The sequence below is a fragment of the Talpa europaea genome (genome assembly GCF_964194135.1).
Source record: "Talpa europaea genome assembly, chromosome: 16".
NCBI classification, from domain to species: Eukaryota; Metazoa; Chordata; class Mammalia; order Eulipotyphla; family Talpidae; genus Talpa; species Talpa europaea.
Genome location: NC_140084.1, coordinates 12549255 through 12574170, shown reverse-complemented (window position 1 = coordinate 12574170; position 24916 = coordinate 12549255). Strand labels below are relative to the sequence as shown.

Here is a 24916-nt window from a genome sequence, read left to right as displayed (position 1 = left end):
ACTAGTCCTTCACCCTCTGACCCTCCCCCTTTGTGACCCCCGGGCGCTGGAGCCCCTGCCAATGAACCAGAGATGAGCTTTGTTCCCAGGATCATCAATAGGACAGACACTCTTCCTGGATCCTTGCCCTGGCTTGTGGATGTGATGGTGAGGGGAGTGTGCCCCTGAGTGGGGCATCCCTGCCCCTGAGGTGGTGGGGCTGCTTCTCTGTGGGTGTGACTGGTGGCATGTGACTTTTACTGACCTTCTCTCTCCAGACTGTCAGTAGGATCCAGTTTTGTTGGGGCGCCCTGGTCAACGAGAGCTGGGTGATCACCGCCGCCCACTGCAATGTCACGTGAGGCCCAGGATGGTTGTAGGGACACGGGAGGGGATTGGTCAACTCCTTAATCCTTACCCACCTGCTTCCTCTAGGACATTTGACTGGGTTGTGGCTGGGCTGTATGACCCTTCCTCAGGTAGGAAAGACATCCAGATCCTGAAAATTGCTCAGGTAAGCCAGACCTTGCTGGACCTCCCTGGAGGCTGTGATGAGGCTTTGGGGGGCAGGCTGAGAGGGGGAGACCCTTAGCTGCAGAGACAGAGCTGGCAAATTGGTCTCACTACTTCACTTGGTCCACAGATAAATATCCCCTGAAGGGTCACCCGTATTTCATTTCTCATGTTCTCCTGCTGGTTCTCACTCAGGTTTTTCTACATCCCCAACTGAATCTGAGTGCTACTGGCAATGACATCGCTCTGCTGAAGCTGGCAAGGCCTGCCCGCTTATCCACGCCAGTGTACCCAGCATCCCTGCCCACAGCTTCTGACCCCTTCTGTTCTGGGCGCCTGTGCATCACCATGGGCTTTGCAGTAACGCACTCTAACGGTGAGTCTGGACTTAAGCTCAGGACATGGTCTAGTGTCGGGCAATCAGAAGAGTAGGAAGTTCCCACAGGACTCAGCTTTGGTTTTCTCCAAATGTGAGCAGGGCCATAAATGTGTCAGCTCCTTGATCCCACCCTCTTAAAGAAAACCTAGCAAACGTGCATGGACACGGGGTCCATTATTCCTTGGACTGTAATTTTCTGCAGACATAGCTGTGCACCATGCCTGGTGCCCTCCATGCCTAAGGTTTTTGCTTCCAGCCTCTTATTAATTTTCCCTGGGGTCAGGTCCAGGGCACATTGGGCCTGAGTCTCTAGCCCGGGGTCCCATCTCCAGGCTGGCCCTGCCTGATGGTCTCCTTCAGCATCCTAAGTCTTTCTGCCCTGGCCAGGGCTACCCGGCTGGTCCTTCCCCAGAACAGTAATCCCTGTAAGATGTTGCAGGGATAGGAACCCTCCATGACCACATGAGTGGGGTCTCCAGTCAGAGGGATGTCAGCCCCTTCCCTGGGGAAGAAGGCACTACCCCCTGTGTTCCCCCACCTGGGCTGGCAGGACCCAGGCCACGCCAGGCTGTGCAGCCAGGGCTTGTTTCATCAACTGTGCTGGATCAAAGTCAGCCCAGGCTGGGGTAGAATCACAAGGACTGTGGCCCTTTGAGGTTCCAGATCTCTTGGGGTAGAGTTTCTTGTCCTATACCCTGATGCTTGTATAGGAAGGTGGGTACCTGTAATGGCTGTATCTTGGCCTGTGCTCTCAGCATGGGCTGGGAGAAATAAGTCCTCATTGTCCTTGGCCCCTCTCTCTGCACAGCCAGCAAGGACCCCAAGGAACTGCAGCAGGCTGTGGTGTCCGTCCTGACCAACACCGATTGCAGGAAGCACGGGGGCAGGATAAACACTGACGCCAACATCTGTGCTGGGGCCAATTTTTTCTCCTGCTGGGAAATACATGTTGCTCTAACCCAGCCCCTCACTGCTGTACCCAGTCAGATGGCGGGAACGTGCCTTGCCTCAGATACCACCGCCCCGTGGCTTGATTCCTGCCCTGGCAGCCAGCACCAGCACTCACAGAGGCCAGCAGAGGACTTGCTCCTCCAGGCATGGGGTGCTCCACGTGGAGTTACTCTCACGGCCTCATCCTGGGCTACAGCTCTCCAGCTGATCCTTAACCCACATTCCCGCTCCCCTGTCCACACCCCAGCAGGCGGCAGAGGTGGCTGCCATTTGAGTGGCCCTTCCGAGCTGATACAGAGCCCATTGGACCCAGGGCTGGGTCAATTCCAGTACCAAGAGTTGTCGCACACGTGTCCGTACTGCAACGTGTCTTTTTCCCTCCCACAGGTCGACTCTGGAGCCCCCTTGAATTGTAGGAAGAAAAAAGTCTGGTACTTGATGGGGGTCATGTCATTTATGAGTGAAACCTGCCCCACCCTTAAACCTCCGGTGTTCACCAGGGTCACTAAGAGTGTATTGTGGATTCAGGAGACCATGGCCAACAACTGAGCCCTGATCCTCCCCTTCCTTTGCTCTTTATCCCCAATAAAAGCCTCTGCACAGCAGCCCTGACTGCTTGTGTGTGTGTGACCTGGGGAGGTGGCTGCAGTGTCCCTGTCACCCACCAGGGGGCGGCGTGACCCTCCCTTTCCAGGCTGCAGAGCCCCAGCAGCCCCTGTTGCTCAGGGAGCTGAGGCCTTTGGGTCTGGTCCTCCCTGCTCAGGAGGCCCCTGGGGTGGAGTCCAGGAGCACCTTCCACAGCCTCACATCTCGGCCTGGTTTCTTCTTTTTGGACAAGTGGGGTTGGCCCAGGGAGCATTGTGGAAGGCAGGAGTGCTCCAGCCAGGCCATGCAGTCCTCCGCCCAGCAGGGTGGGCCCTTGGACCAAGAGGGTCACCCAGGCAGGCTTGTCCCTCCCCACATGCTCAGGCACCTTTCTCTGCCTTGAGCCCCCTGCACCCCCCACCCCAGACCATCCATGCAGTCCCCACCCTCCCTGCCTCTGCCCAGGTCCTGCTCACTCACTCTCAACTGAGTAGCTGGGAAGCTTCCTCCCAGGGTAACTGGCAGACACCCTGTTCTCTCAGGTCCCTCTGTGCCCATTATTTTCCTTCGAGTTGGCAGCTGAAGCTGAGACTTGGTCCAACTCATGTCAGTCCCACAGCCAGGCTGCAGGGGGCTGGGCTCCTGCATGGAGGGGTCAGGGCTGCTTTATGTGACATCACACTCTGATGCCTGCGGGCTGGACCGTCATCCTTGTTGGGCTTGTAAATGTGGTAACTCGCTCATTCTCTCCCTCCCTTTTATTACCAGTAACTTGTAACAATTATTTTTCTTTTGTTTCCTGTGCTTTTGTGTCATATTGAATCGCTTTCAGTGTGGAGATCACATGGGTTGTGCTGACATTGTCACCATGTTATGTTCCTGCCCGTGAGTGTAGAAGTTTTCCTTCCTTTAGGCCTTCTTTACTTTTGTTTTTTCAAGAAATTATTTCTATTGATGTAACATTAGTCAGCTACACTATAGGTTTGAGGCTATAGGGTCAGCCCTGCTGAGATGATGTCACCACATCAGTGCACCCTCAGAGCCCCGGTGTCCGTCAATCACTGTCCATTTGTGCCTGACCCCGAGTGAAGACCTTCACTCTCCCTCTGGCCCCGGAGCCTCACTTCTGCAGTCAGCTTTCAGGGGTTTGCTGTGGTTGACCTCAAATCTCTGTGTCCAGTGGCCTCTGTACAATGTGTGGTTTCTAGGAGCTCTGAGGGCCCAGGGTCCCCATGGGCTGGGTGTGTGTGCAGCATCCGCAGTCCTGGGAGCCGCGTCCTGCAGCACAGGGGAGAGGCCAGTGGCACCAGGGCCTGAGCTCAGGAGTGTGAGGGGGAGCCAGACCCGCAGCTCCTCACTGCCCTCCCCCTGCACCTGCTGAGCCCGGGGTACCCCATCCAGAGTCCCAAGGAAGGGTGAGGGGCCAGGTGGGTCTCCCTGTCCTCCTGGGCGACAGCAAAGAGTTTCTGCACTTTCCTGTTACCCAGGTCACCTGTCCTGGGAGGGCAAGGCAGCCTCTACTGTCCCAAAGCATAGGAGCTGAGGAGAAACCTGTACAATTCCATAGCCCACTAGGAACCCATTAAGGAGCGATGAAGATGAAGCTCAGAGTTGTTTTTGCAAACCTTCTAGGTGATTCCTGTGAGTGATCACATTGAAAGTCCCTGAGCTGGAGTCAGAACTCCTTGCCTGCTTGAGGATGAGGAGGCCAGGCCTCTCCCTGGGTGTAGGGACCCCTGAGGGCCACTAAAGGGAGATGTGTCCTTTCAACTTGGCCACCAGGGGGCAGTGTTATCCCTGGACAGTTACCCAAGGCCAAGGAGCCAGCCCAGGAGCCTCTGAGCCAGCTCTGGAAAGAGCTGTCAGGTAGGACAAGGGGCCCTGCCATGGAACATGCTGGAATGCACGGCAGTGCTAGTTTAGGATTTAGCTCATCACTGGGAATTTACCTATTTGCTGCCAGTCCTACATTCCTGCCCCTGTGCAAAACATTTGAGGTGTTTTTTGTGTAACTATTTCGTAGTTCTCTTCATGACTTTTTGCTCCTATCTTTAATAGCTCATCTTCCCCTGCTGGTCTCTCTTGTTGTCTTTCTTGCTTTTTAACGGTGAAATCATGGCACTGATTTTAAACCTTTTCATTGAAACGTTGTTTTTGTTGTTTTCCTTCTTGAATAAACGTCTTCCCCAATATTTTGACGGGGGTATTTTCATAGCTTCACTTCAGCCTGTTTTCTCATTTTCCCTTTATCCATCATTTATTTAGAGTGTGTTTAACTGATGAATATTTCATGTTTGCTGTTTTCTTGTGTTGTGTGTGTCTTTTGGGGTTCTCATCTGGACTTCCCAGGAGCCCCCAGAGACAGCCTTAGGGTAAGTGAATGGTCGGGCTTTTCTGCTGTTGGCCTCTGTGGCTGTCCCCTGCGGCCCTGAATGCAGAGGCGCTTGGGAGCGGGGCCACGGGCGCAGGTGAGGTTGCTTTTGTATGAAGAACACAGGAGATGGGCAGGAGGGGGCATGAGGGGGTCAAGGGAGGCAGATGGAGGCTCTTGTCTGCCCTTTGCTCACCGCAGGCAGCTCTTTCAAAACCCCTTTTGTGCAACTTTCCTGCCCGCCTGTGACTATGCAGGTACCTCTCTTTTCTTTTTTCCTGTTCACCCTGTCATTTGGAAATGTTTAAAAACAAACCCATTTTTCTTTCAATCTGAGGTTTTACTTTTAGCATGTAAGGAGCCAGAACTCAGAAACGCCAGAGTTCCTCACATCCACAATAAGACTCAAGAAAATCTTTGCGCTTATGGGTGCAGTTTATAGATGAGGATTTGCAAAAGCCAAGCCATCATCTCATGTGATTTTAAGTATGTTTCTGTACTTATACATTTAAAACTCCCTTGGCCGGGCAAGATTTCTCTACAGTTTTTCATTATTTTTTCATGAATTACATTTATTTTCTTAATAAAGTTTGATGAGATCTTTGAATTTTTCTAACTTCAGAAGTTGTGTAATTGAATCAAAATTTCCCCAAGTAGCCACACTCACAGCAAACCCCAAATCCAGGAGGGATCAGGCACCAGGATGAAGCCTGGAGTAGCAGGGCCCCACACTCCTGAACGTGGGGCTGTGGGGGCAGTGGGTGACAGGTATTGGAAGTGGAACGAGGAGGGGGTGAGACACTTGAAGGGGGAGTCTTGGGGGAGACGGTGGAGGGAGACACAGAAGTGAGACCCCAGAGCGGTTCTGCTGAGACTCCCACAGGCAGCACCGTCTGCACCCCATGGAGGGGTGGGTGGTGATTTGGGACTTGGGGTCTCTGCTTATGCCCTTTATTTGCACATGGGAGGATGTGTCATTTTTGGAGTTTTAGGGAAACACGATTTTTTGGGAATCACTGTCTCTAGTGACACCGATTCTCTAGAAATCTTTCATGTGAAGGGACTTCTTGCTTTGCCTTTGGTTGGGCAGATGCATGGCCCTATTTAGAGCAGACCCTTAACAGTTGGGGTTCCTGGGTACCCTCAGTCCTGTGTTAATTGCTAATTGAGGTGTTTTCAGTATTAGGGAACCACTTCCAGGAACAGCCCCATTCCTAAGGGAGCTGATCCTGGTGTTTCGCTTGCCTCAGGCGGTTTCCATGAACAGAGGGAGAAGCACCATGAAGTCATGGGTGCTCGGAACACATGATGTTGACTCCTGGGTGCTGAGCTCTGGTGCACCGAAATGCCTGTGTGAGGTTCCCTGTAGATGAAACACTGACGTGCACCTGCTACCCACCGTGGTAGACCTAGGGCCTCCGGGGCCCACAGCTGGGTGCTTCCCCCAGGGGTTGCTGAGGCTGATGGGTGACAGCCAGGCAGTTGCCCTTTTCCCTGGTGCTGGGTGATCTGTGCTGAGCCAGTGCAGGACAGGTTTGACCTTGGCGGGGGGGGGGGGGGTAGTGAGGGGGGCGGAAGGCCTAGAGGGCTTGGGTGGGACTAGGGCTCCCAGGGCATGTAAAAGGGGCCTCAGAGCAGGCAGCACCACCCTCCCTGACCGCAGCACCATGGCCTTGCTCTGGCTTCTCTCCTGCTTCATCCTCGTTGCGTCCTCCCCTGGTGAGTATTAGGGTCTGGACTGGGAGGAGACAGTAAGGAGGACTCTGAGCCCCCAGTGGCCCCACATCAATTTCTCCCCAGAGTTTAGATTGGGTCTTTTGGGGTGAGCCCTGTAGTTCAGCCAAGAGGTGATTTGAGCCTCTCTCCTGCCCACCTGGCCTCAGTGCAGAGAGTGACCCTGACTTTGCAGGAGGAGATCGGCCCTTCTGGGCTCTCTGAGCCCACACAGTGGAGCCAGGGGTCGGGCAGAACCTTGTGGGCCTCAGAGGATGGAGCCCAGGAAGTGGCTCAGGTTTGGCCCAGAGGGTCAATAAGGGGGTGGCCACTACACATCCTAAGCCCTCCTCTCTGGATTTTATTTAGTGCTGGGCTGCTGGGCCCTCAGTAAATAGTTGGTTACAAAACAAACAGAATTAGCACCATGTCCTGTGTCTGTGCTCGGGAGTTTGAAATGTTACCTTTGCCATTTTTGCTTTAGGGATTCTCTGATACCCACACTGGGCTCAGCAGCTCCCTGCTCCCCCCCTTGCCTGGGAAGGGGCCTCTGCTGAACCCCTGCCTGTCACTTCTGTGCAGCTTCACACACTCACTCCCTGTGTATAACCCACAACCAGGGCTCAGTGGGGGAAGCTCCTCCCTGTATTTCCTGCCCGTCCCTGTCACACCTGCTGTCCCCGCTCCTGTAAGATTTGAGCTCCTCCCTGCACAGGGGACCCGGCCCCCGACTCCATTGCTATGAAGCCTCTGCAGGGTGAGCCCCTCATAGCTACTGCTAGTGGTTTTTCTGTTCTGATAAGAAAAGATGAGGAGACGACATGTTTGGAGACACCAGCCTGAGGGAGTGGCCGGGCCATGTCCCTGTCCCCAGAGGCAGGGGCAGGAGCTGCCTGGAGCAAGGCCTGGGGCACCCTGGGGACAGCCTGGCTGGTTGGATGGGCTGGGCCTGCCCCCCTTTCTTCCTGTGGCCAAGTTCTCACACCCCTGGGAGCTGCTGAGGATCCTGTGTCCTGACCCAGCAAATGTGTCTGCACATGTCAAGGGCCCTGCGTGTCCTCCTTGTTCTGGACTTTCTGGTCTTCTGTTTTCTCTTTCCTGCTGTAGCTTTTATTTTGGGAGTGAAATCCTTCTTTTACATAATTAATGATGTCAGAGACGAAGGGTTTAGAATGTCTGGTAGCGTCTAGCCCTGGAAATGAGTTCATGTGACTTCCCTAAGCAAGTGTCCGAGGGCCCATGACTGGAGTTCTCTGTCTTCATTTCTCCACCTCTGGCCCACAGCCGTCTCCCTGGGAACATTGACTATGAGTGTTTAATCCTCATTTATTGAGGAAAATAAGCATGAGAGAGTCAGAGGGGGCTGAGTTCTCCAGGAAGAAAGTGGGGACAGGACCCTGATTCCTCAGCCTGTTTCTGCTCCTCTGGGCAGGGTGACCCAGATGGAGCTGCCTGGCCCTCTGCATGCCTGGGAGGGTGTGTGTGTTCCAGTCGGATGCAGGGGTGCCAGGAGGGGGGGACTGTGGGCGTGGTGCTTTGCTGGCAACTCAGTTTCAGGAGACTGATTAGACAAACATCTCACCCTCCTGCTGTCACCCCCAGGCTTTGGAGCCCCTGCCAGCAAACCGGAGCTGAGCATTGTACCCAGGATCATGAATGGGACAGACACTCCTCCTGTCTACTCACCATGGCTTGTGGCTGTGATGGTGAGGGGAGTCTGCCCCTGAGTGGGACATTCCTGCCCCTGAGGTGGTGGGGATCTTCTCCATGGGTGTGACTGTTGTCAGGTCACCTTTACTGACCTTCTCTCCACAGACTGCCACTAAGATCCAGCACTGTTGGGGCGTCCTGGTCAACAAGAACTGGGTGATCACCACTGCCCACTGCTATGTCCCGTGAGGCCCAGGATGGTAGTCGGGACAAGGGAGGGGGAGTGGTCGCCTTAATTTTTACCAGACTGCTTCCTCTAGGACATCTGACTTGGTTGTGACTGGGCTGTATGACCCACGCTCGCGTAAGAAAGACATCCAGATTCTGAGGATTGCCCAGGTACGCCAGACCCCGCTGGACATGCCCGGAAGCCTCTGTAGAGGCTTTGGGGGCAGCATCAGAGGAGGAGACCCTTCAGCTGTAGAGACTGGATCTCCAAATTGGCCTGATATAGATCCCCTGAAGAGGCCACACCGATTTCATTTGTCTCACCTCCTGCTGGTTCTCTCTCAGGTTTTTCTACACCCCCAACTGAATCAGAGTGCTACTGGCAATCACGTCACTCTGCTGAAGCTGGCAAGCCCTGCCCGCTTTACCAAGACAGTATCCCCAGCATCGCTGCCCACAGCTTCTGACCACTTCCGTCCTGGGCACCTGTGTCTCACCATGGGCTTGGGGCTCCCCCACCCTAGTGGTGAGTGACTCGACTTTGAGCTCAGGACATGGGTCTAGTGTTGGACAACTGAAGGGTGGGAACAACCCATAGGGCTCAGCTTTGGCTTTGTCCAAATTTGAGCAGGGCCATGAATGTGCACCCTCTTAATGAAAACCTAGTAGTTACTGCAGACACAACTGTGCGCCGGTCCTGATGCCCTCCATGCCTAAGTTTTTTGCTTTAGCTTCCTACTAAATTTCCCTGGGGGTCAGGTCCAGGGAACACTGAGCCTCTGAGTCTCCAAGCTGGTGTCCCCTCCCCGGGGCTGGACCGACCTGATGGTCTCCTCCAGCATCCTGAGTCCTTCTGCCCGGGCCAGGGCTACCCGGCTGGTCCTTCCCCAGAACAGCAATCCCAGTAAGACGTTGCAGGGGAGGGAAACCTCCATCACCACACGAGTGTTGTCTCCAGTCAGGGGGATGTCAGTCCCCTTCCCTGGGGAGGAAGACTCTGCCCCCGTGTCCCCCACCTGGGCTAGTAGGACTCAGGCCACACCAGGCTGGGCAGGCAGGGCTTGTTTCATCAACTGTGCTGGAAAAAAAGTGAGCCCGGCCTGGAGTAAAATCACAGGGACCATGGTCCTTTGAGGTTCCAGATCTCATGGGGTAGAGTCTCATGTCCTATACCCTGATGCTTGTATAGGAAGGTGGGGACCGAGGAAGGCTGTATAGTGGCCCTGTGCCCACAGTTTGGGCTGGGAGACATGAGGACCTGATTGTCCTTGTCTCTTCTCTCTGTACAGCCAGCAATCACCCCGGGGTGCTGCAGCAGGCTCTGGTGTCCGTCCTGACCAACACTACTTGCAGGAAGCACTGGGGCAGGATAAACACTGATGCCAATATCTGTGCAGGGGACTCCTATGCCTCCTGCTGGGAAGTACGTGTTGCTCTAACCCAGCTCTTCACTGCTGTCCCCTGTCAGGAGGCAGGAACACTCCTTGGCCCAGATCCCACTACCCTGCGGCTTGATTCCTGCCCTGGGGGCCAGGACCAGCACTCACAGAGGCCAGCTGAGGACTTGCTCCTCCAGGCATGGGGTGCTCCACGTGGAGTTACTCTCACGGCCTCATCCTGGGCTACAGCTCTCCAGCTGATCTCTAACCCACAGTCCAGCTCCCCTGTCCACACCCCAACAGGAGGCAGAGCTGGGCTGCCATTGGAAGTGGCCCTTACCAGCAGGAATACAGAGACCACTGGCCCCAGGGCTGGGTCAGGTCGGGTATCCAGAGTTCTCTCACACGTGTCTGTACTGCAACCTGTCTTTTTCCCTCCCATAGGTCCACTCTGGAGCCCCTTTGGTCTGCAGAAAGAAAAGAGTGTGGAAGTTGGCGGGGGTCATGTCATTTATGAATGAAACCTGCCCCACCCTTAAACCTCTGGTGTTCACCAGGGTCACTAAAAAAATTCCGTGGATTCGGGAAACCATGGCCACAAGTGATCCCTGATCCTCCTGTTTGTCCACTTTACCTGGAATTAAATCCCCTGCACAGAAGCCCTGATGTGATTGTGACCTGGGGGAGGGACCTGTCCCTGCCACCACCAGGGGGCGGCGTGACCCTCCCTTTCCAGGCTGCAGAGCCCCAGCAGCCCCTGTTGCTCAGGGAGCTGAGGCCTTTGGGTCTGGGCCTCCCTGCTCAGGAGGCCACTGGGGTAGAGTCCAGGACCACCTGCTGCAGCCTCATTTCTCAGCCTGGTCTCGTCTTGTTTAGGCAAGTGGGCTTGGCCTAAGGAGCTTTGTGGAGGGCAGGAGTGCTCCAGGCCAGGCCATGCAGTCCTCCGCCCAGCAGGGTGGGCCCTGGGACCAAGAGGGCACCCAGGCAGGCTTGTCCCTCCCCACATGCTCCAGCACCTTCCTCTGCCTTGAGCTCCCTGTACCCCCCACCCCAGACCATCCATGCAGTCCCCACCCTTCCTGCTTCTGCCCAGGTCCTGCTCACTCACTGAACTGAGTAGCCAGGAAGCTTCCTTCCTGGGTAACTAGCAGACACCCTGTTCTCTCAGGTCCCTCTGTGCCCATTATTTTCCTTCGAGTTGGCAGCTGAAGCTGAGACTTGGTCCAACTCATGTCAGTCCCACAGCCAGGCTGCAGGGGCTGGGCTTCTGCCCGGAGGGGTCAGGGCTGCTTTCTTTTCCTGTGACATCACAGACTTGGATGCCTGAGGGCTGGACCATCTTCTTGTTGGGCTTGTACATGTGGTAACTCACTCAATGACTCCCTCCCTTTTATTACCAATAACTTGTAACAATTATTTTTCTTTTGTTGCTTGTGCTTTTGTGTCATGGTGAACTCTGACCAGAATGGCTTTCAGTGTGGAGATCACATGGGTTGTGCTGACATCGTCACCATGTTACGTCCCTGCCCATGAGGGTGGAAGTTTTCCTTCTTTGCTTTTGTTTTTTCGAGAAATTATTTCCACTGATGTAACAGTCAGCTACACTATAGGTTTTAGGGCTATAGGGTCAGCCCTGCTGAGATGATGTCACCACATCAGTGCACCCTCAGAGCCCTGGTGACCGTCCATCACCATCCGTTTGTGCCTGACTCCGTGCCCCTCACTCTCCCTCTGGGCCCTGGAGCCTTTGCAGTCAGCTTTCAGGGGTTTGCCTTGGTTGGTCTGAAATCTCTGTGTCCAGTGGCCTCTGTACAATATGTGGTTTCTACGGGAGCCCCGAGGGCCCAGGGTTCCCAAGGTCTGGACTGTGTGGGCAGCATCCGCAGTCCTGGGAGCCGAGTCCTGCAGCACAGGGGAGAGGTCAGTGGCACCAGGGCCTGAGCTCAGGAGTGTGAGGAGGAGCCAGACATGCAGCCCCTCACTGTCCTCCCCCTGCACCCGCTCAGGCCAGGGGGCTGGCTCTACTGCTCCAAAACACAATTCTACACCCCATTAGGAACCCTTTAAGAAACTGTGAAGATGAGGCACAGGGCAGGTTTCATAAACTACCTGTGCTTGATTTGGAAACCATATTCTTTGTCTTTTCATATCTACTCTTTACTGCACACTGATTGTACTAAGCTCCTTTTCATGAACAGTCTGTGCACTAGAGTATGTTTTGCCTTGATGCGGTGGATGGCAGAACCTATTTAGAGTGGGCAGGCTGGGGGTTCTGAAGTGCCCCTCTCCCCACCCTGGTCACTGGGAGGTGGGCGAGCTGGAAACACCTTGGGGCAGGTCTAGGTCAGGCTGCTTCTCTGGCACCTGCTGCTCATGGAACAGATGCTGAGAGTCTCCGAGTCATCAGGGCTAAGCTGGCACCTCAGGCCCTGTTTCAACTTCAGAGCATCTGGGATTCTGAGCACCTGTACAACCCAGCCTCGGGGCATGTTAGGAATGCATTTCTGTGTCCTGACCCTGAGTCCTGAGGGCAGCAACATACATGGGAGCACAGTGCCTGGAATGAAGGTGCTGGGAGGAGGCTCTTCCTCCCCTGCCCTGCAGGTGCACAGGCTGGCAATAAACTGACCAAGAGAGGTGAACGCGGGAAAAGACAAGCTAATCTTGTGCACAGGGACCTGGCCTGGAACCCACTTCTGGCCCCTGCACTGAAGGTGCAGGTCTCTAGAAAGAGACACTCAGGAGGGAAGAGCCAAATTGGAAACTTGCAATTTTCTGGAACAGGGTGGTGCAGGGCTTGTGTGCACATGCCCGGGGCGGCCCTTGCAGGCCTGCCCGGTGAGGAGGCTGAAGACTGTTCATCCCAGACCCTGGGACCTCCTGCTCTGAGGAAGGTGAAATGAGGCAAAACACTGTCTACCCAATTCTGTCTCTTACTGACCCTCCCCTGGGCTCTCCCCCTGCGCCCTGCTGGCAGCTCCCAGCTCCCTCCCTGTGACCTTATGTCTCCTAGGCCTTGAATAGGAAGTGGTTCCCATCCTGAGAGTTTCCCTCTTCCTGTATCCTGGTTCCTGAGGGTCAGTCATTGGAGGTTTGTGGGGGTCTTGGGGCTCTTGCCTAGGAAATACAGTATGCTATGGTTGTCATTTCAGGGTGGTTTTTTTTTTTTTTTTTTTTTTTTTGTAATTAATGCGTGCTGTCTGATGCTGGATAGCAGCGACTTGCTCTTCTCCTCTGAAATCTGTGGCACCCTCTCCCTCTGCCCAGGGTCTCAGGGTGTCCGTGTCTGGAACTAATCACACCAGTGACCCCACCCAGAAAGCCTGACCCCGAGCCCCACAGCGAGCGCCCAGAGGAGTGCGTCACTCACAGGCACCATGGAGACGCAGTTGGCACCGCTGGTCCAGTTGTGAGGAAGTTCCCAGGAACAGGCAGTGCAGGAACAGGAGGGTGCAGGCAGGGCATCCTCACCCCAGCTCAGGGGAGCCCCCAGGCGATTTTTTTGGGGAATCACTGTCTCTAGTGACACCGGTTCTCTAGAAATCTTTCACGTGAAGGGACTTCTTGTTTTGCCTTTGTTTGGGCAGATGCATGGCCCTATTTAGAGCAGGCACCCTTAACAGTTGGGGTTCAAGGGCACCCTCAGTTCTGCGCTAATTGCTAATTGAGGTGTTTTCAGTATTAGGGAACCACTTCTAGGAACAGCCCTGTCTAGAAGAAATGGACAGTTTTGGCTCCAAACTTCGTTCCTCTTCACCTAAGCACCTCAGCCTGCAGCTGAAGTCTCTGTGAGAGCAGAGGGTAACCTGTCCCACCCAGGCCACCTGACAATTATCTAATAAACTAAGGCCCTTCAGCCATGACAGGTAGTCTGGCCCAGGAGGGTCTCCCCCTGGCCAGGTCTGGTTGCTGATTGCCCAAGGGCCTGCTGGTACCTGGTGCCCTTCCTGGCCTGATGTAGGAGGTCAGGGTTTCTGGGCCCTTCATGTGATTCCCGCTGTTAACTGCAAATGAGGTCTCCATGGTCATTAGACTAAGAGTTTGTTGATCTAATCCAACTCAAATATTGGGAGAGCGTTTCCCTGGTGGCCACATGTCTCTCAAATCAATTGTGTTAGTTTTGCAGTAGGACCGTTATTTTAGATACAAGTGACTCAATTCCTGATGCAGCAAAACACCTGCAGGTGGTTCTCTATGCCACACAGAGACTGGACCACAGACCATATAACAAAGTCTGCTGATCATCAATTTACAGGTTAGCAGTAAACAGAGTATTCTAATGGGTAACAAACAAAAAACCAACAAAAAATCAAAGTCTTCTACTAATGTTTGAAAAGGTTCCACGTTGGTGGGTCAGGAAAAACGAGAATTAAACAATTGACCACCACTTTGCAAAGATGAAATTGACCAAACAAAACAAAACAAACAAAACAAAACAAAAAGGCTGGGTTCTGGTCCTCACAGATGAGGGCAAGTGTAGCTTCTAGTTGGCATATGTAAAAATGGTTAAATGAAAAAAGCAACACCCTAGAGGCCAGGTGGAAAGGTGCATGAATGCTGCAGCATATACAAATAAGAAAATGAAGGATTAAAAAAAGAAAGAAAATACTCAATACTTGTGTTCAGTCATTTTGGCTGCAAGAATTCACTGGAAAGTCATCAGCAGTTGGTACTGAACAGGCTGAGGTCCTGTGGCCCCACCTAGGCAGGGGCATTCCAGGCTCCCCTCCTCTTGGCCTTCCTGTGCTCGCCTCAGTGTTGCTGACATCAGCCCTGATCTGTCTGCGTTCTCAGTGAGCCATTTATGATGAGTTTTCAAGACCCATTTGAAAATAAAGTTTATATAATGACAGGTCAATTCAAATGGCGTCTAGTAAAAGGTAATTTGGTCAAGCCAGGAAGATACTCTCTTGCCCTCATGTGCTCCAGGGCTGTGTGTCTGGGCTGGGCTGAGGCCCATTCCTGAGGGAGCTGAGCCTCATGTATTTGCTTTGCCTCAGGGAGTTTCCCTGAGTGGATAGAGTGCAGCCTGAAGTCCTGAGCTCTGGGGTCTGTGTTGAAATTCAGCTCCTGGGCGCCGAGCTCTGGGTGCCCCAGAACACCTGGGTAAGGCTCCCTATAGATGAGTCCTTGCTGAGCACCTGTCACCCCTATGATGGACCTGGGGCCTCTGGGGCCCACAGCTGGGTGCTTCCCCCAGGGGTTGCCGAGGCTGGTGGGTTACAGTGAGCCAGGCAGTTGCCCTTTTCCCTGGTGCTGGGTGATCGGGGCTGAGCCAGTCCAGGACAAGTTTGAGCATGGAGAGGGGGGCCCTCAGGTCAGGGACGGCCCAGAGGGCCTCTGCGTCGTGACTTAGGGCCTCCAGGAGTTATTAAAGGGACCTACAAGCAGGCAGCCCCACACTCCCTGACCGCAGCACCATGGTCTTGCTCTGGCTTCTCTCCTGCTTCACCTTCATTGGGGCCTCCTTAGGTGAGTGTTAGTATCTGACGGATTCACCAGGCATGGAAGGAGAAGGGGGGAGGATCCTGGGCCCCCAGTGATCTATATTAGGCCCCTCTGGAGGACTGAGGGGTTCTGTTGGGTGGGGCCTGGGACTTTGGGCACCTCTCCTGCCCACTTGCTTCACTCCAGACAGTAACCTGACTTTGCAGGAGGAGAATGGCCCTTCTTGGCTTTCTGAGCCCTCACAGCTATTCCAGGTGTGGAGCAGAACCTTCTGGGCCTCAGAGGGAGGAGCCTAGGAAATGGTTCATATGTGGCAGAGGGTCATTTATGGGTTAGACACATGAAAACCTTTACCCAGGGCTTCCTCCCGTGGATTTTATTTTGTATCATCACTGCTAATAGTTGGCTTTACATAGACAAAGAAAAATATTACCATATCATGTGCTCAGTCTAGCAACAGTTCCCTTTACCAGACTTGACCTAGGAATTCTCTGACACCCACACTGGGCTCAGCATCTCCCTGCTCCCCGCCTCGCCTGGGAAGGGGCCTCTGCTGAGCCCCTGCATGTCACGTCTGTGCAGCTTCACACACTCACTCCCTGTTTATAACCAGAACCAGGGCTCAGTGGGGGAAGCTCCTCCCTGTATTTCCTGCCTGTCCCTGTCACAACTGCTGTCCCCAAGCCTGAGAGATTTCAGGCTCCTCCAGGCACAGGGGACCCGGACCCCAACTCTGTTACTATGAGGCCTCTGGAGGGTGAGCCCCTCACAGTTACTGCTAGTGGTTTTATGGTCATTACAACAAATAGGAGGAGATAACATGTTTGGAGACACTAGCCTGAGGGAGTAACGGAGCCATGTCCCTGTCCCCAAAGGCAGGGGCAAGTGCTGCCTGGAGCAAGGCCTGGGGCACCCTGGGACAGCATGGCTGGTGGGAGGGTCTGGGCCTGCTCCCTTTTCTTCCTGTGGCCAAGTTCTCACACCCCTGGGAGCTGCTGGGAATCCTGTGTCCTGACCCAGCAAACATGTCTGCACATATCAAGGGCCCTGAGTGTCCTCCTTGTTCTGGACAATCTCGTCCTCTGTTTTTTCTTTCCTTGATGTGTCTTTCCATGGTGGGTGTTAAAGTCCTATCTTTTAAAATAATTAAGAAACTTCAATATTATGCAATGACGCGTTCCTGAAATTCCAGGCAGAGAATCCAGCGGTGTAAATGGGTACAGTCACATCCCACCAGGAAACTGTCAGAAGGGAATTTCCAGTGACCTGTGGTTCTCTATTTCAGTTGCATACCCCATAAATGCAACATCATTTTTATAAGTTTGAATGTGAGGGCAACAGTGATTTTTCCCCATTTTGGGGGGAAATGAGTCTGGGAGAGTCAGAGGGAGCTGAGGTCTCCAGCAGAGAAGCAAGGGTACAAGTACCCTGATTCCTCAGCCTGTTTCTGCTCCTCTGGGCTGGGAGACCCGGATGGAGCTGCCTGTCCCTCTGCATCCCTGGGAGGGTGACTGGGCCAGCAGGCAGGGGTGTGTGTCCTCCAGTCTGGATGCAGGGGTGCCAGGAGGGGACAGTGTGGACATAGCACTGTGCTGGCTGAAGGTGCAACCAGGGTTCTGCAGACTGACTAGACCTCACCCTCTCACCCTCCTGCTGTGTCCCCAGGCTCTGGGGCCCCTGCCAGTGAACTGGAGCTGATCATTAAACCCAGGATCATCAATGGGGAGGACGCTGCACCTGGTTCCTGGCCCTGGCATGTGTCTCTGGAGGTGAGGGGAGTCTGCACGTGATTTGGGTCACACTGGGTTACAAGCCTCACAGTGAGGTGGCTGCTACCCAGATAGTTGTTTCTGGTGTCCTGCCAGGGTTGACAGTCTCTTCTTCCACAGACTCCCCCTGGAATCCTTTTCTGTGGGGGCTCACTCATCAGCGAGAAATGGGTGATCACCGCCGCCCACTGCAATGTCACGTGAGGCCCAGGATGTTCCTAGGGACAAGGGAGGGAACATGGGGGGTGGTCTCCTCCTCAACCCTTACCCGCCTGCTCCCCTTAGGACATCTGACTGGGTTGTTGTTGGCCAGTCTGATCTAAACTCACCTGGAAACAATCACCAGATCCTGAAGATTGCCCAGGTATTTCAGACCCAGAAAAACTAACCCTGGAGGCAGGTGAGAATGAAGAGGCAGGAGGAGAGAAAATGGCCCTTAGATACAGAGACAGGAGTAGCAGATGGGCCTCAGTGCTTCTCATGCCCACCCCCATCATTGCTACCTGAATGGGCCACCCGGAATTCATTTATCTCATCTCTTCCTCCTGGTCCTCACCCACAGATTTTTAATCACCCCAAGTTCCACTTGAACACCGTCTACAATGACATCGCCCTGCTGAAGCTGGAGAGAGCTGCTCGCTTCCACCAGATGGTGTCCCCGGTTCTCCTGCCCAGTGCTGATGACCGGTTCCTTCCTGGGACCCTGTGCACTATTATGGGCTGGGGGGACACCCAGCCCAATTGTGAGTGACCATGGCCTTGCCACTCAGGAGTTGAGTCTGGTGTCGGGCTGTTAGAACATAAGAAGTTTGTATGACTCTGCTTAGTGGTTTTGTCATAAATGCGTCAGCTTCTTGACTACTCCCTCTTAATGAAAACCTAGCAAACGTGCATGGACTCAAGGTCCATGATTCCTTGGGCTGTGAGTTTCTGGAGACACAGCTGTGTCCTAGCTTGTAGGCCCTTCCTGGTACCCTCCTTCCTGGCATAAGTGGGCTTGCAGCTGCCAGAATTGCCTGGGGGTCGGGCAGCCAAAGCAGTTCTGGGCCCTCGGAGTCCACCCGGTGCCCCTCCCCGGAGCTGGCTCTGCCTCATGTCCTGAGTTCTCCTGCCCAGGCCAAGGCTACCTGGCTTGTCCTTCCATCGGACAGCAGCCGCCAGGAAGGGACGGCAGAGGTGGAGAGCCCTATAAACCCCAGAGTGGGGTCTCTGGTCAGAAGGATTTCAGCCCCTTCTCTGGAGAGGAAGATGCTGACTCTGTGTCCACTCCTCCTGGGCTGGCAGGGCCCAGGACACACCCGACTGGGCAGGCAAAGCCACACCAGGCTGTGCTTGGGGCAAAGCCAGAACATCCTGGAATGGAATCAGGACTTTGAGGTTTCTGTGGTGTGTATGGTGCAGGGGTCTGGTCTTGGGCTCTGCTCCTATATTCAGGAGAGGGGGAGACCTGGGATGGTTGCCCTGGGGATTTTGGCCTCATCTACCTGAATGGGCTAGGAGGATGAGCGCCTAGACCTACCTTGGGCCTCTGTCTACAGGCAACAAGAAACCTGCCAAGCTGCAGCAAGCCTCCATGCCGCTCCTGTCCATGGCCACATGTAGGAGGTACTGGCCCGGAATCATCAAGAATTCTCTGATCTGCGCTGGGCTCCAAGGTTCCTGCTTCCACCAAGTATGTGTTGCTCAAATCTCACTGATTGTTCCCCAGTCAGGCTGGAAGAATACTCCTTGCCCCAGATCTCGTTACCCCTTTTCCTTGCTTTGTGTCCTGGGAACCAGGACCAGCACTTACACGCCCAGCAGAGGACTTGCTCCACCAGCCATGGGGGTGCCATCTGCAGGGAGTTACTCTCACAACCGCCTCCTGGGCTAGATATTTACATCTTTTTTTACAGACTACTAGTCCAGCTCCACCTCCCCCGACTCCATAGCCAGAGGCAGAGCTGGGCTGCCATTAGATGGTGTTTCTGCTGCCGGAGTACAGGGTTCACCTGGTCCACATGACAGGGTCAGGCTGGGGCCACCAGGGTTCGGCTACTGCTGTCAGTCTTACGGACACGGCCCTCTCCTCCCACAGGGCGACTCTGGCGGATCCCTGGCCTGCAAGAAGAGTGGAGTCTGGACCCTGGTGGGCGTCATGGCCTTCGTTAGTAAAACCTACCCCATCGGAAAACCTGTAGTGGCCACCCGTGTCAGTACATTCGTGCCCTGGATTGAGGAGATCCTGGCTCACAACTGAGCCCTTCACTTCTCATTCTGGTGCCCCTTATCCCAAATAAAAACCTCTGCTCAGAAGCTCTGACTGCTTGTGTGTCTGTGACCTGGGGGAGGTGGCTGCCGTGTCCCTGTCACCCACCAGGGGGCGGCGTGACCCTCCCTTTCCAGGCTGCAGAGCCCCAGCAGCCCTTGTTTCTCAGGGAGCTGAGGCCTTTGGGTCTGGGCTTCTCTGCTCAGGAGGCCCCTGGGGTGGAGTCTAGGACCACTTACTATAGCCTCATTTCTCAGCCTGGTTTCTGAGCCTTTGGCAACTGGCTTGGCCCAAGGAGCTCTGTGGAAGGCAGGAGTGCTCCAGGCCAGGTCATGCTGTCCTCCATCCAGCAGGGTGGGTCCTGGGACCAAGAGGGCACCCAGGCAGGCTTGTCCCTCCCCACATGCTCAGGCACCTTTCTCTGCCTCGAGCCCCCTGCTTACCCCACCACAGACCATCCATGCAGATGCCACCCTCCCTGTCTCTACCCAGGTCCTGGAAAAACTCACTGAGTGGCTGGACAATCTTTTCTCTAGGGCATAAGGCTGGCATCCCTCCCTTTCAAGTCCTCCTGTGTCCATTGTTTATGTGTGATTTGGCGGCGGGATGTAGAGACTTGGTCAGGCTCATGTCAGTCCCACAGCCAGGCTGCAGGGGCTGGGTTCCTGCATGGAGAGGTCAGGCTGCTTTCTCTCCCTGTGACATCACAGACCTCGATGCCTGAGGGCTGGACTGTCATTCTCATTGGGCTTGTAAATGTGATAACTCACTCAATGTCTCCTTCCCTTTTATTACCAGACAGCTCTTCACGGAGATGTGCCGTGCAGTGACCCTGGTGCAGTGTGTGGAGCATGCAGGGGGCATCTCACTTCTGTTCACACACTTTCTTATGGATTCTTAAAATAATGAGCCTGGTTCCTTTCATCCTTCAGGTGCGCTCTATCAGATTTGATTCTGTGTTTATAACCATTATAAACACATGGCTCAAAAGCATGTCTTTCAGTTCATGGTTGGTACTGAAAGCCGTCTTGGGTAGCCTTAGTCAAGAAAATGGAACAGAGTTCGAGGAGACAACAGTAGTTTAATCTGGCAACAAATTGAGCGTCACACTCGTGTCTGAAAGACCAGCTCCTGTTGTCAGGCAGAGTTACAAGGGAGTGAGGCAGGGGACGGGAAATGAGCAGAGTCAGCATTTGTGACACAACTGTTTGCAGGTTTTGGGGGAGACTCAGGCCAGCAGCGTGCTGTGCCATCACCTGGTGGTCAACAATCCAGTGCTGTTTTCTCAGGATATTCTTTTCCTTGAAATTAAAAACAATGTTCTTAATCCTAGAGGGAAAATGAAGGAAATGCAGAAGTTTAAAAAGGCAGAGACAAATGTTTCATTACCCTAGCGTGGAAATTAATATTCCAAATGAGGCTGAAATCCCCCCGTGACCAGGGGCGCTGTCTAGTTGGCTCTGGGACAGTTGTGTGGCCACATGGGTTCTAAGCTTCCTTGCCCCAGTCCCCAAATCAGCTGTTTCTCCAAACCCCTGATGTCTTGAATAGGAAGAGATGTGTCCCTCAAGCCCACAGCCTTGGCGGGGGACGCTCACACAGGGTGTGTGTCACTGAGTGTGCGCTGTGCAAGGGCAGAGCAAGTGTGTTTAATGGTAAATAATTTTCACGATAAAGATCTCCTGAGTTCACAGTGATATTTCCAAGTTTAGTCTAGATGAAGGGTGTTTTTCCTAACTGTCTATGGGCCACGTGGACATATTTCCAATTCCACATCAAGACTCCTCATTACAAGGACACGGGGAATGATGGACTGAGAAGACACCAGTTATGTGTGGCTTTGCCCCTGATTGTGTGTGAGAGCTGAGGTTTATACTAACATTCTCATCATTAAAAATTTTATTGATCTCTTGATTTGAATACTGTTTCTTCTCATTTCCCTGACATATCTGTCTCCCCTGCTCCCTCCTGCGTCTCGCTGGCTCAGGCCCTTGTGTGTCTGAGGTCAGACCCGTCCTCGTGTCCCTGTCTCTGTGGCCCATGGGAGCCTGAAGCTCCTTCTCTATGCATGTCTCAGGAAAGGTCATGGGGTCCTGTCATTTTTCCCCCTTTATAATACGTCTTTTTTTTTTTTTTTAAAGATTTATTTATTTTTCTACAAGAGCTGGAGTTCAGGCCAGAGGTGCAGGAGGGTGAGAGGAAGAGTAGGGATCAGAATAGGCAAATGACAGAAATACACTGCTGAGGGGAGCAGCAGGTGCGACAGGAGAGGTCTGCCACACCATGTGGGATTCTTGCCAGCCAGCGGGGATTGAACCGGCACTGCAGAGGCTGCAGACAGCTTCACAGTGCAGCACTCAACCCACTGCGCCACCAGGGAGGCCCCAAATATAATACTTCTTTGATAATAAATATTTAAGATCTATATTCAAATATTATCATTCTCTTTTTGTTGTTGATTTTTCAAGTTCTTATACAGTCTGGATCTTAACCGTTATCAGAATAATTTGCAAATATTTTCTTCCTTTTGTTTTTTGCATGAGTCCCCCATTGCAATGCCTAGCGGCACTCAGACATGGTAAATGTTGATGTGTCCGTGTGACTTTTCGTTTTGTTGCTTTTACTATCAAGCTTTGATCAGAGCTGTTTTCGGGATGGAGATCACTCTGGGTTGTCCTGATAGCTTAACCATATTTAGTCTTCCTCTCCGTGGAAATGGAAGTCTTTCTATTCCTTTAGACCTTCTGTTGTTTTTTCTGGCAAAATTAATTGCAGTGAGATAGCAATGGTTACCCACACTGCACATGTTTCAGAGGTATAGGGTCACCCCTCTTTAGATAAATCTCACCTTCCATGCCACCATCAAAGCCCCAGTAACCCTCTATCACCGTCCACTGGGTTCCTGCCTGCGTGGAGTTTCTATACCTCTCATGTCCTGGATGGAAGGGGGGGGGCTTCTATGGCCTCAAAGCACAGGAGCTGGGGAGAACCCAGCAGAATTCAAAAACCCTTTAAGAACCAATTAGGAGCAATGAAGATGAGGTCAGGGCTGTTTCCAATAACCTCAGGTGATTCCTGTGGGTGACCACGTTGAAAGTCGCTGAGCTGGAGTCAGAACTCCTTGCCTGCTTGAGGGTGAGGAGGCCAGGCCTCCCCCTGGGTGGAGGGACCCTGAGGGCCACTAAGGGAAAAGTGTCCTCTCAACTGTGGCCATCAGGGGGCAGTGCCTTCCCTGGACAGCTACCCAAGGCCAAGGACCATACCTGCCCATTAACCTCTGAGCCAGCTCTGGAAAGAGCTGTCAGGTAGGACAAGGAACACGCTGGAAGGCAGGGGAGTGTTACCTTAAGCTTTCGGTGGGCAGGGGGTATTTACCTGCTGGCTACCAACCCCACATTCCTGCCCCCTGTGTACACAAGATCTGGGGTGTTTTTTGGAGTAAATATGTTACGGTTTTTACCCCATGGCTTTTTGCTCCTATCTTTAATAGGTCATCTGTCCTTGTTGGTCTCTCTTTGCTCTTTATCTCCCTTTTTAAGGCATGAACCAAGCTGCAGTCTGCCTGCTGGCCTGTTTCCCCTGCATACTGTTAATAAGCCTGTGGGGATGATGCCAAGGGCTCCAAGTTTCTCTTTTAAGTTGCCTGAACCAACGGTGACCCTACCTGGCCTGGGATGGTTGCAAAACACAGCCCCTTTCATAACCAGCTGCAGCTGTGATGGTTAAGAGAAGCAAATTTGGGAAGCTGGAGGTGGGGGTAGAATGATTAACAGCATGGTTAAACTAGCTATAGGAAAGTAGAGTTTCCTGAGGTGGAGACTGAGGCACAGACCAGGGGGGGACATGTGGGTTGAGGGCCATTGTAAAAGAATCACTGGTCCTTCCAAATTGACCTAGTCAAACCAAATACAGAAAAATCCTTAGGTGCAAAACCTAGAAATGATTGATTGAACAGCAGTTCACAATCTCACAAAGGGATGAGCCCCTTCCAAAGAAGACTATATCAGTGCAATTTCCGAGCTGGCCAATGGCAGCAGCTCTCCTGCCCACCTGTAACCACGCAGGCCTCTCTTCTACAAACCCGTCCCTTTCAGGGACTGCTCTTTCTGCTCGCTTGTGTCTGGGAAAATGTCCTTGACTTCCCTCCCCTTTTTATACTAACCCTGCCCTTTTGAGTGGAACTAAACATCTCTGCCTCATAGGGAAATTCGCTGTGAGCCACTGAAAGGGGAGCTCTGATGAAACTATTCTTCGAGGTAACCCCAGGACCCAGCTCTCTGAACCCAACACCTCTCTAAATAGACATCAGCTGGACCCACCTGGGGGTTCTTGTGAGGATTTAAGTCGCCACCAGCAAGACCCATCATGGCAAGTTTATTTCTCACAGGTCCTGAGGGGATAGGGCAGGCCTGGGGTCACACAGTCAGGGGTGTGGGGTGGCGGAGACAGCACGGTGCCTGGGGTTCTACTTTTTGGGGGGTGTCAGGTAGCAGTTGGTTTGTTGTAGAAATTCTAGCCTTTTACCCGGGCAGAGGAAGATCAAGAGGTACTTCAGGAATGCTGAGGTCAGGAAAGCTTTATTACTTATGTGTGAGGTCCCAGACCTGGGTAGTCCCGTAAGGTCTGGGCACCGGTTTAAAGACCAAGGGTTCCTTTTATACACAACTGTCTCCATATCTGTTACTTTGATTGCATCGATTTTCAGCAGGCACAACCAATTTGTGGCAAAGTCCCCAGAAAAGGGGGGCCACGCAAAGGGGGAAAGATGCCGGCATTCAGGAATGGCCTTGGAGGGACAGACCAGCTTGACCGGCTGCCTGACCTTGCAGATGAGAGTGCTGAGGCCCTGGCCGTGAATCTTGAAAGGGAAAGAGCTGTAAGTAAGCAAACTTGTTAATTATGGCTGCACTGGCGTGCTCATTGCACCTGGGCTGCAAGTTCTGCTGGAATCTTTATTATATTCATTTACTCAATAATATATATTCTCATCAGCTTGGGCTTACTTTTTCCTGCTTTTAAAACATGTGGTGGAGGGGGCCTCCCTGGTGGTGCAGCTGTTGAGCGCTGGGTTGCGAAGCTGCCCTCTGCAGTGCCGGTTCGATCCCCGGCTGCTCCCCGGCCACCGGAGGAGGGTCCCAAATGGCGCGCAGACCTCTCCTGCCACCCGCTGCTCCCCTCAGTAGTGTACTTTGGTCCTTCTGCCTGCTCTGTTCCCCGCTCTGGCTCTGGTGAATTCTCTCACCCTCCCGTGCTTCTGACTGTACCCAGTGCTTGTATGAATAAATAAATAAATCTGTAAAAAAAAAAAAAAAGGAAAGTGGGTTTTAGGGCCCAAGTCTCATCTAGTCATGATGTTGCTGGAAAATACCGGATTCTTTCTACTTGGCACAATTGTTGAAATCAAAAGACAAAGACCTGATATGAATCTTTAATATGTGCTTTAGTTAGATCAGCAAGACACTCAAATGGCTGAGTCACATGCTCCAAAGAAAATCTAACACCTGGTCTCTAGCAGGTTATTTTGCAGTAAGTTAAACAAAGACAGTTAATTATCTGTGAAGGGCCTTCACTCCAGGCGGTTAACTTCTGGGGTTTTTTTTTTGGTGGCCCCTCTCCCTGGCAGCTCCCCCTCCACTGGCACCTGGATGCAGAGCACTTCATCCCTGGGATGGCTCCGTCTCTGACAGAAATGGCTTCCATCAC

The 24916-nt window shown here is 53.2% G+C and overlaps 1 protein-coding gene across 1 annotated transcript; it reads left to right on the top strand.

The window, feature by feature from the left end:
* Positions 1 to 72: 72 nt before the first annotated feature.
* On the top strand, positions 73 to 19204 carry LOC311185815 (transmembrane protease serine 9-like; the record flags this gene model as incomplete). Its single annotated transcript, XM_084256633.1, has 17 exons — positions 73 to 147; positions 258 to 337; positions 415 to 493; positions 688 to 868; positions 1680 to 1781; positions 8094 to 8197; positions 8307 to 8386; positions 8462 to 8540; positions 8715 to 8895; positions 9659 to 9792; positions 14816 to 14963; positions 16862 to 16965; positions 17086 to 17165; positions 17251 to 17329; positions 17528 to 17708; positions 18504 to 18637; positions 19043 to 19204. The coding sequence occupies 17 exons, from the start codon at positions 73 to 75 to the stop codon at positions 19202 to 19204; spliced, it is 1983 nt and encodes a 660-aa protein (XP_084112759.1).
* Between the last annotated feature and the right edge of the window lie 5712 nt (positions 19205 to 24916).